Genomic DNA, 13,453 nt, shown 5'->3' with positions numbered 1-13,453 from the left:
TCCCTCAGCTTTTCCACCATGTAAGGACACAGCAAGAAGACAGCCCATCTATGAACCAAGAAGAGGGCTCTCACTAGAATTCAACCTGACCGTGCTGGTGCCTTGATCTCAGACGTCCAGCCTCCAGAACTGTGAGAAATAAATATGTAGTTTGTAAGCCACCCAGCCTGTGGGATTTTGTTACAGCAGCCCAAACAGACTAAAACACTTGGCTATGCTGAACTATGTCCCGACGCTTCTTTATTAAAGTTTTCCAAAAGGTAAAATAAATGCCTTAAAACTCTTCCTCTGGACACTGTCTTTAGCCTGCACACCCCATTCCACATGAACCATCTATCTCTCTGCAGCGTCGCTTCCTAAGACTGTGCCACTTGCAGAATTTTGCGACTCTGGCCTTCCCTTCCACTGCTGAAAACACTGCTCCTGTCCTCCCAAGACCTCGGTGCAGGTGTCCCCTCCTGACACTCGGACACATCCATGGCCCCACATCTCCCAGGGGGACCCAGGTGAGCCCTAACTTGTAACCTTCATCTTTGGCTGTTCCACCCTCCTTAAAGCTGCTGCCATCCAGAATGGCCTCCCTCTGCCACCTTTGTCTCCCTCCTGGCCCCTAACCCTCTGCTCCAGCTCCTAGGACAAGCCCTTCCCTGGACCTCTGCCCCGATTCCTGCTTGCAGCTGCTCCAGGAACACTAATGTGCAGTGCCACTCTCACAAGACTCGGGGGCCCTCTGGCAAATTTTTCATTGGCGTTTTTGAAAATATGTATTTGCAAAAAGTAAGGGGCACATTATTCATAATGGCCAGAAGGTGGAAACGACCCCAGTGTCCACTGACAGATAAATGGTTAAAATGCAGTCTATCCATGGGAATTCCCTGGCAGTCCAGTGGTTAGGAATTGGTGCTTTCACTGCCGGGACCCAGGTTTGATCCCTGGTCTGGGAACTAAGATCCCACAAGCCACATGGCACAGCCAAAATAAATAAATAAATAAATAGATTTTAAATAAATAAATAAGATGTGATCTATCCATACAATGGAGTACTATTAAGCCATAAAAAGAAAAGAAATTCTAATGAACCTCAGGAACATTGTGCTAAGTGAAATAATCCAGTCACAAAATGACAAATACTGTATGATTCCACTTATATGAGGTATGTGGAGTAGGCAACTTTGCAGAGACAGAAAGTAGAATGGGGGAATGCCAGGTGCAAGAAGAGGGGGAACAGGGAGTTAGTGTTTAATGGGGACAGAGTTTCAGTTTGGGGAGATGAAAAAGTTCTAGAGATGGATCATGGTGATGGCTGCACAATATTGTGAATGTACGTGATGCCACTGAATCGTACAATAAAAATGGTTAGAATGGTAAACTTTATGTTATGTATATTTCACCATGATAAAAAAAATTTTTTTTAAGTCAATGTTAAAAAGAAAAGCAAGGAGCAGCATGAAGGGGCACTGAAGAAAGGGTGGGTGCCTCTGCTTTGGGGTGCCTCTCTCTAGGACATCAATTTTTCATAAACAGACTTTTGGAGAAATTCTTCTCCCCTTCCAGGACATTCTCTACCGCGACCCCAGTGTGAGCAAGTGCCAAATCCAGGAAAATAGGACCTCTCCACCCTCGAACCCCTGCAGCCTCTCTGCTCATTCCAGGCACAAGTAATTGGATCTGAAACGCTGACAGAAGGAGATTTCAAGATGCTGTTTTACTTGACACATAATTCATTTTCTTTTTATGTAACACTTTACAGAAAATACTTTCACACATGTGTGTTCACTTCACCAATCATGTGAGGTAAGCAGAGCAGGTCTTCCCATTTCCAGTGGAGGAAACAGGCTTGAAGAATTTAAGTGACACATCCAGGTCAGGGGGCTGGGGGACAACAGAGCTGCAAGCAAAGCCATCCTTAGTCTTAGCCTGGTACCAAGTCCACTCTGATTTGTTTATGGAGCTGCCTCAGACTTGACTAAGTCAGGTCAGGTAGGTAGACCAAGGTAGGTTCCTGGAGCTACCCTAGTTGGCTCTGCCCTTATCTGGTCCAGAAGAATTTCTAGAGGCAGGAGTGACATTTTGCCTCACACGTCTGTTTCACTGGCAATTCAGGACTGTTACCATATTAGTTAGTTTTGTATTTTGGCAGGTGACAGACAGTGCTTTAAAGAGAGTTACTGCAGTTGTGCAAAAGTATTACATTACAACAGAATGGGAGAAAATATTTGCAAGTCATTTATCTGATAAGGATTTGAATCCAGAATATATAAAGAACTCTTCAACTCAACAATAAAAAGACAAAACCCCCAGTTTTAAAAGGGCAGAGGTTTTGAATAGCTGTTTCTCCAAAGAAGATACATAAATGGCCAGTAAACACATGGAAAGATGCCAACATCATTAGCCAACAGGGAAGTGCAAATAAAAATCACAATGAGACACCACTTCATATCCACTAGCATGGCTATAATCAGAAAGACAGATAATAGCAAGTGTTGACAAGGATGTGGAGAAATTAGAACCCTCCTACACTGCTGGTGGGAATGGAAAATGGTACAGACCCTGTGGAAAACAGTCTGGTGGTTCCTCAAATTCTTAAACATAGAATTACCATAGGACACAGCAATTCCACTCCTAGGTATACAACCAAGAAAAATGAAAACATATGTCCACAGAAAAACTTGTACATGAATGTTCATAGCAGCATTATTCATAATAGCCAATCAGTGGAAACAACCCAAATGTCCATCAACTGATGAATGGATAGACAAAACATGGTCTGTTCACAGAGTGAAATATTATTCGGCCACTAAAAGCATAAAGTACTGACATGTGCTACCACATGGATGAACCTTGAAGACATTGTGCTGAGTGAAAGGAGGAAGGGGGCTCAAGGGGGCCCAGGGATGGGGAGTGAGGCGTGACTGCTAATGAGACAGGGTTTCTTTCTTTTCTTTTTTTTTTGGCTACACTGTACGGCTTGTGGGATCTTAGTTCCCTGACCAGGGATCGAACCCGTGCCTCCTGCAGTGGAAGCCTGGAGTCCTAACCACTGGACCGCCAGAGAAGTCCCAAAGGTTTCTTTTTAGGCCGTTGAAAATGTTCTAAAATTAGATTATGGTGATGGTGGTATAACACTGTGAATTTACTTTAATTATTAAACTGTACACTTTAAATACATACATTTTATATGTAAACTATATCTCAATAAAGTTGTAAAAAATAGCATTTTGGTTTTAGAAATATCTGGGGGAAATTTCACCTCTATCTATCAGATGGTATTTGGGAGTTGTTAATTTTGTTGGGAGTGATAATGGTATTATGGGACGGGTTTTACAAGTCCTTATCTGCTGTAGATGGAAAATGCTCTTCAGAGAAATCTGCAAGGTCCAAATGCCTCACATATGCATGGAATCTTCCCCTCTCCCTGTCTCCTGGGGTAAACTGGGGACCAAATAACCAAGGTAGGAATCATCCCACCCCCACATGGGTGAGTACAGGGCAAACTCAGAAAACATGGTGACACTTACAGACCGCTCCATGGGTAAAGGCTGCACACAAAAGGAGAGAGGTTATTTTCTCATATGGGGTAGCTGATTGTAAGTCAGCAGGTCAATGTTTTGTGCTGAGACCCTCTGGTGGAACCACACATGGGGACTCCCACATTTGAAGAAGTGAGTACAGACCAGCAAATGTGGCTGAGTGCCCAGGGGCCTTCTACCAGGACTTCAGACCCTCACGGGCACTCCTCACCTGGAGCTAAGCCTTACCTGTCAAAGGAAAACTGGGCTGGGGGAGGCAGCAGCATCACAGGCTTGAAAACCTTTTGGGAGTGAGTGATATTCAGAGTGGTGATTTTTTCACATTTATTCAAGGTCCACAGTTGAACAGGTACCCAAAGACATTAAGATTCAGCAATTATTAATTTCATAATCAGAAGACAGAAAACACACGCACACGGGTTCTTCAAAACATACCAAGTAAACAAAGCTCTTATTTTAAGAGAGATTTCCTGTCCCAAATCTAAGGAAAGTGGAAATCTATGTTCCTTTGCTTTTAGGAGAGATCGTCTTTGACTAACCGAATTAATTCACTAGATGGATGTGGTCGGCTGAATCACAGTCCCCGCCAAAGATGTCCACATCCTAATCCCTGGAACCTGTGAATGTTCCCTTATATGGCAAAAGGGATTTTGCAGGTGTGTTAAGGATCTAGAGATGGGGAGATATCTCAGATTATCTGGGTGGGCCCAATATAATTATAAAGGTCCTCTTAAGAGGGAGGCTGGAGGATCAGAGTCAGAAGAGAAGGTGATGTGATGACAGAGATTGGAGGGATGCATTTTGAAGATGGAGGGAGGGGCCACAGGCCAAGGAATGCCAGCAGCCGCTAGAAGGTGAAAAAGGCGAGGAAACAGATTCACCCCTCAGAGCCTCCAAAGGAACCAGCCCGCCTGACACCTTGACTTCTACTCAGTGAAACTGATTTCGGACTTCTGACCTCAGGAACTATAAGAGAAGACATTTGTGTTGTTTTAAGCCACTGAGTTTGTGGTCATCTGTTACAGCACCAAGAGAAAACTAATACAAATGTAAATATAATTAGGGAAGTTACTAAGAAACAACAGTGAAACTGGCCTGGAGAAAAAAAGGTGGTAACAGAATAAGGAATCGGGAGGCTCTGACCAGTGAGAGGCAGGGGACAGGAGTGGGATAACGGGCAGGCCTAACAATAAAGATAAACTCTTCTAACATCTAACATAATTGTTGGGAAATGGACCTTGGATTAGATTCTGAAGGGCCACCAAATACCAGGAAGCAGGCCACTGGGCTCCCATTAAGTCTCTCTCTGCCCAAAAAATTAGAGGTTTTGTCCACTGCATTCAAAGACTGCCACCGGGATCTCTGATTCAGGCAGGAATGGGCCCCAGGATGAAGCAGGGGCCCTCAACTCTTCAATTACTGAACACCTATTTCTCCTGGCTGGGTGTGGGCTAAGTTCTAAAGCTAAAGTGATGGAAAATCAAGGTTCTGTCCTTACAGAGCTTTTAACATATATAGCACAGTTCCCCAACCTTGGTACTACTGACATTTGGAACAGATAACTGTTTTGGGGCTGTCCTGTGCACTGCAGGATGTTTAGCTACATCCTTGGTCTGTACCTACCAGAGGCCAGGAGCTACGCTCCCTTCTCCCAAGTCATAACAACCAACGGTGTTTTCAGATGTTCCCAAATATCCTCTAGGGGGCGAATCTGCTACCAGGTTGAGCGCCACTGGTGAAGTCTACCTCTGCCTAGAACTTGTCAGAGGAGGAGGCTTTGCAGAGCTGGCAACTCTTGTGAGATGCAAGAGGGAGTGGGGGCGGCGGGTCCTAAGGGCAAAGGGAACAGTGTGTGCAAAGACCTGGGGGACAGGGCTGCCCATGTGAGCACCTGTACCTCTGTGGTCAGAGGAACCTGAGATCCTTGGCGGGGGACACACAATAGCACAACCACAGCCCTGAGGTGGCCAGCAGTGACCTGAGGATACTGATGCTTTAGGAAGAATGCTACCTGCACCTGTTTCCTGCTTGACATACTGCACCCACCTACCAAAAGTCTTCTCTAAACTGGGAGATCCACTGGCTTGCCCAGTGTGACTAAGAATTGTATACTGATTGGGTATAATTTCCATTTTGAGAGAATGAGGGGTGGGATTAGATGATCTCTGAGGCCTAGTTCTAGGACTTTAACATTTTAGATAAATACATTTTGTCATTTTTAGAAACTTCTTTGAGGTATAACTTATACATCATAAAATTAATGAATGTTTCAATGATTTTTGGCACTTGTTCTGAAATAATTCAGTTTTAGTATATTTTCATCACCCCAAGCATTTTGTTATTCTTAAAACTACTGGCCGAAGTGAGAAAGGAAAGTAGGAAGGATTCCCTTTGCTGTCCCCTTAGCAGTCTTGCTTCTTGTAGCTTCTCCTTATCACTATGGGGGGGTGGGGGTTGCAGCAGCTGTGATTTTTCTTTTACCAAATCAAAGGTGCTTTGATATAAAAAGAACCTTTAGTGTGTGTGTATGTGTATTTATTTGGTAAAAGCACTAATACTTGGAGAACTCCTCCTCACACAAACGTGTCCATACTCCCACTTCATGCATCCTTTGTTATGAACAGCCAGGAATGACGGGAAGAATATTAGGGGATTTACATTCCAATGAACTTCTGCCTTGAAATTCCTGCAGACCACTCATCTTTATTAAAGGAGTGTGTGCAATGATAAAGATTGTCTGGTATGACAGCAAATGCATGACTATATGTAGGATTTATCCTTGAACAGATTTAGAGGATAAATAAAGCAGCAGGGGGAGATATAACATCAAGGTGTGGGGCACATCTGCAGGATCGTCGTGATTCTCCCTCAGTAGTGACTCCCCGCTCTCCAACAGACACCTCGGTGCTCTCTGACCCAATGCCTAGACCTGCCATCTCTTCCCCCGTCATCGTACACAACACCGTGCACGATCAAGTCCCCCGTCAGCCTCTTCCCAACCGACGCCTCACCAGCCCGACGGGCGCCATCACTCCTCAGGGATCTCTTGCTTTCTTCCTTGTAAGTCACGCAGACAGTCTTTGTGATTTACATGCAAGCGAGGGGAAGGAGAAATGCAAGTACCTTCTTCTGAACAGAGAGGACCCAGCCCTGCTTTCAGTCTCCATGGTGGAGTCTGTGATGCTGGTGAAGGTTTGAGCTCTGACGAAAACTTTTCCCACACTGGCCGCACTGGTAGGGCTTCTCTCCGGTGTGGATCCTCTGGTGCAGCTTCAGGGTGGACTGCCGCCCGAAGCAGTTCCCACACTCTCCGCACGTGTAGGGCCTCTCCCCTGTGTGGACTCGCTTGTGTCTTTTCAGCTCTGAATTCCATGTGAAGCTTTTCCCACAGTCATCACATTTGTAAGGTTTCTTCGCCGAGCGGGTTGGCTGGTGACCAAGACGTTGCAAACGGCTGCTCAGGTTTCTTTTGCTTCCCTTGCTTTTCTTCAGCTCTCTCAGTGGGTGGCTCTTCAGGGGGCCACTGATGTATTCCAGTTCCCTGCAATGTCTCTGGTAGTGAGCAAATGGCTTTTGAGTGCGTGGGGGGCTGACCTGCCTCCGTGACAACCGGGGCTCACTCACAGTAGCCCCTCTGGGTTCGGGGCTCTGCAGACCATTCCCTTTGGGTCTCCCCATTGACAACGTGCTTGGCTTTGTTCCTTTAGCCCCCTCCTGCTGTGGATTTTCCTTGTTGTCACTTTTCATTCTGGAGGCCTCTATAATTATAAAGAATATGTTTCATTTCTGGGCTTCGAAGAAAGAACCCAAGCAAAAGAGCTATGAGATACACAGCAAAGTTTCTCAAAGTGCTGTTCTCCACTTGGCAACTTGCATTAGACTCATCTGGGGCAGCTGTCCACCAAGCAGGCTGTCCCTGCTCCCCCAAGGCTGCTGAGTTAGAATCTCTGGGGGATGGAACCTGGAAGTCTGCAGTTAACAGGGGGAAGCTGGGGTGATTCTGATGTATACTAAAGTTAGGAAACAAGTTCTCCAACCCCTCCCTCCTTCCTACCTTTGGGGAAAGGTTTAAGAAAGGAGAAATAGGGAAAAGCAAACCCATCAGAAATTTCAACATTGCAAATATACCCTCACTTATATGGATAATGACCACCACTCTCTCTTCAAATAATGGTAAATCCAGTGAGTGTGGTATTTTCTTCCATTATGAAGTTGATAGATAGCATATGTGATTGGAAATTGGGATATGGGCCAGACATGCACCCTAATTACAGAAACTCCACAACAGTGCTATTATCCAACAGGATTCCTGCCATGTGGAAGATCTATTCAATATGGCAGCCACTAGCCACATGTGGCTACTGAGTACTTGAAATGTGGCTTGTGTGACTGAGAAACTGAATTTTTAATTTTATTTAACCTTAATTTAAATTCAGATTTTAAAAGCAGCCCACACAATTATGGTCAACTGCTCTTCAACAAGGTTGTCATGATAATTCAATGAAGTAAAGAATAGTCTTTTCAACAAGTGGTGCTGGAACAACTGGATTTCTACATACAAAAGAATGAAGTTGGACCCTGACTCACAACACATACAAAAATTAACTCAAAATGGATCAAAGACCTAAATGTTAAGAGCTAAACCTATCTCTCTTTGAACAGAACAAAGGTGTAAACCTTTGTGATGGTGGATAAGGCAATAGTATTTTCGATACGTTACCAAAAGCACGAGCAAACAAAAAGATAAATTGGACCTCCTCAACATCCAAAACATTTGTGCTTCAAAGGATACTATCAAGGAAGTGAAAAGATAACCCACATAATAGGAGAAAATATTTGCAAATTATACATAAGGGTCTAGTATCCAGATTATACAAAGAACTCTTACAACAATAAAAAGACCAACCCAGTTTAAAAATGAGCAAAGGGGACTTCCCTGGTGGCGCAGTGGTTAAGAATCCACCTGCCAATGCAGGGGACACGGGTTTGAGCCCTGGTCCAGGAAGATCCCACATGCCGCGGAGCAACTAAGCCCGTGAGCCACAACTACTGAAGCCTGCATGCCTAGAGCCCGTGCTCCGCAACAAGAGAAGCCACAGCAATGAGAAGCCCAGACACTACAACGAAGAGTACCCCCTGCTCACTGCAACTAGAGAAAGCCTGTGCACAGCAATGAAGACCCAACGCAGCCAAAACTAAATAAATAAATAAATCTTTAAAAAATGAGCAAAGGATCTGAATAGCCATTTCTACAAAGAAGATACACAATTGGCCAATAGGCACATGAAAAGATGCTCAACATCATCAGTCATTAGGGAAATAACTCAAAACCTCCATGAGATACCATTTCTTGCCTAATAGGATGGATGCAATGAAAAGGACAAAAAAATAACAAGTGTCAACAGGGATGTAGAGAAATTGGAATCCTCATAGACTGCTGGATGTAAAATGGCACAGCCACTTTGGAAAAGTCCAACCTCAAAAGGTTAAACAGTGAGTTACCATAGGACCCAGCATTTCCACTCCTGGGTGTACACCCAAGAGAAATGAAAACAGACATCCACACGAAACCTTGTACACAACTGTTAACAGCAACACTATTCATAATAGCCAACAAGTGGAAACAACCCAAGCGTCCATCAACTGATAAACAGACGAAATGTCCACAGAGTGGAATATTATTCTGCCATAAAAAGGAATGAAGTACTGACACATGCTACAACATGGATGAGCCTTGAGCATGAGACTGCACCCTCTCTGGAATCAAATAAAAGGAAATGGAGACAGCATGAACACCCAGCTGCCTCTGCTGAGGCAGAAGAAGGGAGTACGTGTGGTCCACTTTCTTTAGGACCATGAAGGCCGTAGGTTATGGGGCGGGACCTCAGCCAGGGCAACAGTGCTTTCCTGCTGGATACCCTAGGTCTTCTCCGTTCATGAGTTTTGAGAATAATGAAATCGAAGTGTTTTGTTGAATGTAGCAAATCTTAAGGAATCTAGCTTTCTTGTATTTTGTTGAATGTAGCAAATCTTAAGGAATCTAGCTTTCTTGTAACCTTCTTCTCTAACCTGTTGACCATATCCTGTATTCACATCACCAAGACTGGCCAAAGTGTCACTTCCATTCAGTCAGAGAGACCACAGGACTGTGTAGAGCAGGGCCAGCAATGATACTGGCATTGTACCAGAGACAGATAAGGAAATGGACACAGACAATGTCACAGAAGGAGAAAGAGGCAGAACATAAAACGGAGAGGGGCTTTTTTCTCTAATTAGCAGAATCTTGTTTAGGTCCCTTCTAAACATGTGACCATTCTAAGTGACGAAACTCAGCCACAGCTTGAATGGAAGTTCATCAGTGGTCATATTTGGATTTGTCTTCACTATAAGTAGCTCTGAAAGGGACAGAAAAGTAGGCACTAGAATAATCCTGTGCACTGGATTCTCAAATAGTCATGAACAGAAAATGATAAAAGCACACTTTAGTAACATTACCATTCTAATTAGTGAAATTAGTTGGAGAATAAACATCTACTATCACATACAATATGGAAAAAAAGCCCAATATCTGATCTATGGCTTTTTAGAACCATGAAATGCTTTGATGGAGATAAAGGGATGATGAGAGGGAGAGAAGAGGCACCGAGTGTTTACCTGTCTCAGCCAATTTGGGGGTTGGGTCCTGGAGGAGCAGGGATTTTTCCCAATGACGGGGGGTCCGCTGATCCTGAGATCCTGCCTGGGACGTCTCCTCCAGAGAGCTCTCCCTGGGACATCTGCTAGGAGTTTGCAGTTGAAAGTCTGGCAGTTCCTGTTCTCCAAGCTGGGATCCAGTTTTCTCCAAGAGCACCTTCTGGCCCTCCATACAAACAGCCACCTAGGAACAAGCCCCATGCATTAGAGCACAACTCAAGGACTGTCTGAGGGCAGCGTGACCTCTCACTGCTCTGTAATGACTGTTTTTCCCTGGAAATTTCTGATAATGGCCTGGGGGTCAACCTTGAGAGAATGCTGAAACTCTCAAAGGAAGCAAAGGGAAGGACGTGCAGAATGACCAAAAGGAGGCTGCTTCAAATCAGCCGATACTTCCTGTCCCTAAAGCTTGGGGCTTTCTCAAGGCCTGGAGTCAAGGTCATCAGAGAGCAGGCACAAATATATCAGGGTCAGCCATGACACCCACCCAGCAGGTTCCTACCCTATGCTCACTTGCCTCCCTGCTTCTGCTGGAAACAGGTCCTGTAGGATGGGGAAGCAGTAGGGTGAGGGCCATTAAAAACCACCCTTACCTATAAATTGTTCTGCCCAAGGCTCTCCTGGTAAGGAGAGCTCAGTAGTAAGAGAATTGCCCTACCCCTGTTTCCTAACTGCTTCTGTTCACCAAAGCACATGATTGTTTGCTTCCTCCCTAGGTCCCTACTGCGGTCTGACTTGGGGGTGGGAATTGGAAGGAATACTAGCCAATTCAGCTGGAGTTTCCTGATCCAAAGGCAATATGCAAGACACTTCGGACAAGATCTAATCAAGTTCCCCCCAAATCAAATTCCTATCCAGTAGAATGACCCTGTCTGCTATGAATCCTGACTGTAGAAAAACTTCAAGAAGAAGGGTCAGGGGAGATCTGTCAGCAAAGTTTCAAGAGCCTTACTTGATCCTCTACTTTCTCACTGGAATGCCTGTGGCTGGGTTTTCTGAAAACCTGTTACATCTCCCTAGGAGGGTGGGGGGAGGAGGGTTCCAAATAGAGGCCAGAAGCAACGTTTGAAATTCTGGACTCTATCTAGGGAGGGGTCCAGAAACCAAACACTAACCAGATGAAAAAGAAATCCTGGGGACGACAGAAAGTACCCTCCTTACCCACTGCTTTGGTCCCTTGGCTGCTCTGTAAAAATCTTCCACCAGGGTCACAATCTCCTTGCTGCTCATTGGACATTGATGCCTGGCCCGAGCCTGGATCTCCGGAGGCAGGATGTTCAGAAACTGCTCCAGCACCAGCAGCTCCAAAATCTGCTCCTTGGTGTGCACCTCAGGCTGCAGCCACTGACGGCAGAGCTGCCGGAGACGGGAGAGCGCCTCTTGGGGTCCAGACACCTCTTGATAACAAAACCGTCTAAAACTCTGGCGGGAGAGCTCAGGATCGGGCCAGTCTTTTTGCAGAGCGGGCTCCCGTTTTTCTTCTAGTTTTGCTATTATATGTCTCTCTTGCTTGGAGGAAGCCTGAATATGGGACTGCGAGCTCAAAGTTATCTCCATCTTAGCCGCCATTTTGGGGCTCAGGAGACAGCTTCTCTCTCCTTGTAAACAGCTCAAGCCTTCGGGATCATAGCCCTGAATGCTAGAAAGATGCTAGAAACGAAGCTCCTCTGAGGATATTGGAGAGGAAAGGATACAAACAGAGCCTCCTCATTCGCTGGACTTGACCCCAAACTCCTGAAGACAACACAGTCCCTGAGAGTGGGAAGAGTTTGTTTTTCTGCCAGTTTCTTGAACTGTCTTGCAAAGGAGAAGAGTCATAATGTCCTAAAAGGAAACTGGGGGAAATACCGCTTTTATTTCAGCGGCAAGCACAAGAGGTCTCAGAGGAAAATGCGCAACGTGACCTAATGGGCTGGCAGGAAACCCTGGGAAAAGTTCAGGCTGTCATCCAGGTAGCCTGCACCAGCTCCCCCGCATCCTCCACAAGCCGACCTCCAGCATCTCGCCGGGCGCTACAGGGCGAACCCAGGCAGGCCACGGCGCATGCTGGGGGTTGTGAACTAGCGGAAACCTCCTGCTATTGAGCAAGGTACACGGAGGCGCGGCGGCTGCTCACCCCCGAGGCTCCGAGGCCCAGCCGCTCCGGCCTCCGAGGGCGCGCGGCTCCGACTCCGCGCCCCAGCTGGCCCGGGGCTTGGCGAAGCTGCAGCACTCTGGCGCGCGGCTTAACTACGTGGCCTGGTGCGAGCCAGGGGTGGCGCCTGCGACGGCAGCACCGCCGACGGCCCCTCTCCACACGCCCACCTGCAGCCGACTCACCTCTCTGGGGACCGGGGACCCAGAACCCAGGAGCCAAGGCTGGGGGCGGGGCAGAAGCCGCTTGTCGCGGACACTCCCACAGGCTGCCGCGAAACTGTGCCACGGGAGAGAGGGCCTCCTCCGCAGAGGGATTGGCTACTCGGGTGCGTTCTCTCTCGTCTCTCGGCTGCTGGGTCTGTCGATGCTGGCGAGAAAGGCGCCCCGCCGTCGCAGTGCACTCCGGGAGTTGTAGTCCGCTGGCAAGACTCGCGAGCAACCGCAGTGGGCGGATCTGCGCGGGGGCTCGCGGTGCTGACTTCCGGCCCGGCGGCCGAGCGAGTTTGGCGAGTCGCGAGTGAGTGCGTCCGGTGAGTGCTCCGCTTCTTGGCGGCCGGGGGCTTGCTGTGGCAGTCGTCTCAGAGGCAGCTGGGCCAGGTCAGGGCGCCCCTCGGTCAGGGCGCCCCTCGCACGCTCGGCGGTCACCCTCCTGTGCCGCGGCCCCTCGCCTCGGCCCACCCGAGCCGCTCACGGCTGTCCCGATCCCTATGCCCCAGCGCGGACTCTCTCCGGCCTGTGGCCCTGCCCGTCTCACCCCCGGGAGACGGGAGCGGGAGCCCGCGGGCTTGTTTCCTAGTCCACTTCAGCCACAGGACCTAACCCTAGCACCGAGTGCACTGGAGTACTCAGGGCATCCTTGCCGAATGAAAAGTCAGTCAGGCCGACTCCCCATCCTCATCCTGCTTTCTGCTGAGTGTTTGGGTTGTCGCCAGAGAGAAACACATATTTGAGAGAGGAGCATTTTAAAACTAACGATGAACGGGATATTAGGGGTCAAGAGGAGTGCAGGCTCCGCCTTCTGCATGTAACTAGGATATAGCACTCATTAAATTATTCTTCATCCAGAGAAGGTGTGGGAGTTATGAAAATGTGTA

At 47.2% G+C, this 13,453-nt stretch overlaps 1 protein-coding gene across 2 annotated transcripts; it reads right to left on the bottom strand.

The window, feature by feature from the left end:
• Nucleotides 1–1,556: 1,556 nt before the first annotated feature.
• ZNF174 (zinc finger protein 174) lies at nt 1,557–12,716 on the bottom strand. Of its 2 annotated transcripts, XM_007120037.3 has the most exons (4): nt 12,543–12,716; nt 11,385–12,058; nt 10,185–10,407; nt 1,557–7,288 (listed from the first exon to the last, which is right to left on the bottom strand). In XM_007120037.3, the coding sequence occupies exons 2-4, from the start codon at nt 11,790–11,792 to the stop codon at nt 6,687–6,689; spliced, it is 1,233 nt and encodes a 410-aa protein (XP_007120099.1). In that variant the 5' UTR covers nt 11,793–12,058; nt 12,543–12,716; the 3' UTR covers nt 1,557–6,686. The 2 variants fall into 2 exon arrangements, with proteins under 2 accessions (XP_007120099.1, XP_028355244.1); XM_028499443.2 differs by lacking the exons at nt 1,557–7,288; nt 12,543–12,716 and adding an exon at nt 9,721–9,925 and having other exon boundaries at nt 11,385–12,517.
• Between the last annotated feature and the right edge of the window lie 737 nt (nt 12,717–13,453).

Source organism: Physeter macrocephalus, chromosome 14 (genome assembly GCF_002837175.3).
Source record: "Physeter macrocephalus isolate SW-GA chromosome 14, ASM283717v5, whole genome shotgun sequence".
Lineage (NCBI taxonomy): Eukaryota > Metazoa > Chordata > Mammalia > Artiodactyla > Physeteridae > Physeter > Physeter macrocephalus.
This window is presented reverse-complemented; position numbering and strand designations above follow the sequence as displayed.

Bases quoted from the DNA above. Each gene is read 5' to 3' on its own strand.
- ZNF174 (XM_007120037.3), bottom strand. From the start codon at position 11,792: ATGGCGGCTAAGATGGAGATAACTTTGAGCTCGCAGTCCCATATTCAG. The intron at 10,408-11,384 runs GTAAGGAGGGTA...GCTTGTTCCTAG, and splicing joins CCAAGGGACCAAAGCAGTGG to GTGGCTGTTTGTATGGAGGG. The intron at 7,289-10,184 runs GTAAACACTCGG...TTATAATTATAG, and splicing joins CCCCAAATTGGCTGAGACAG to AGGCCTCCAGAATGAAAAGT.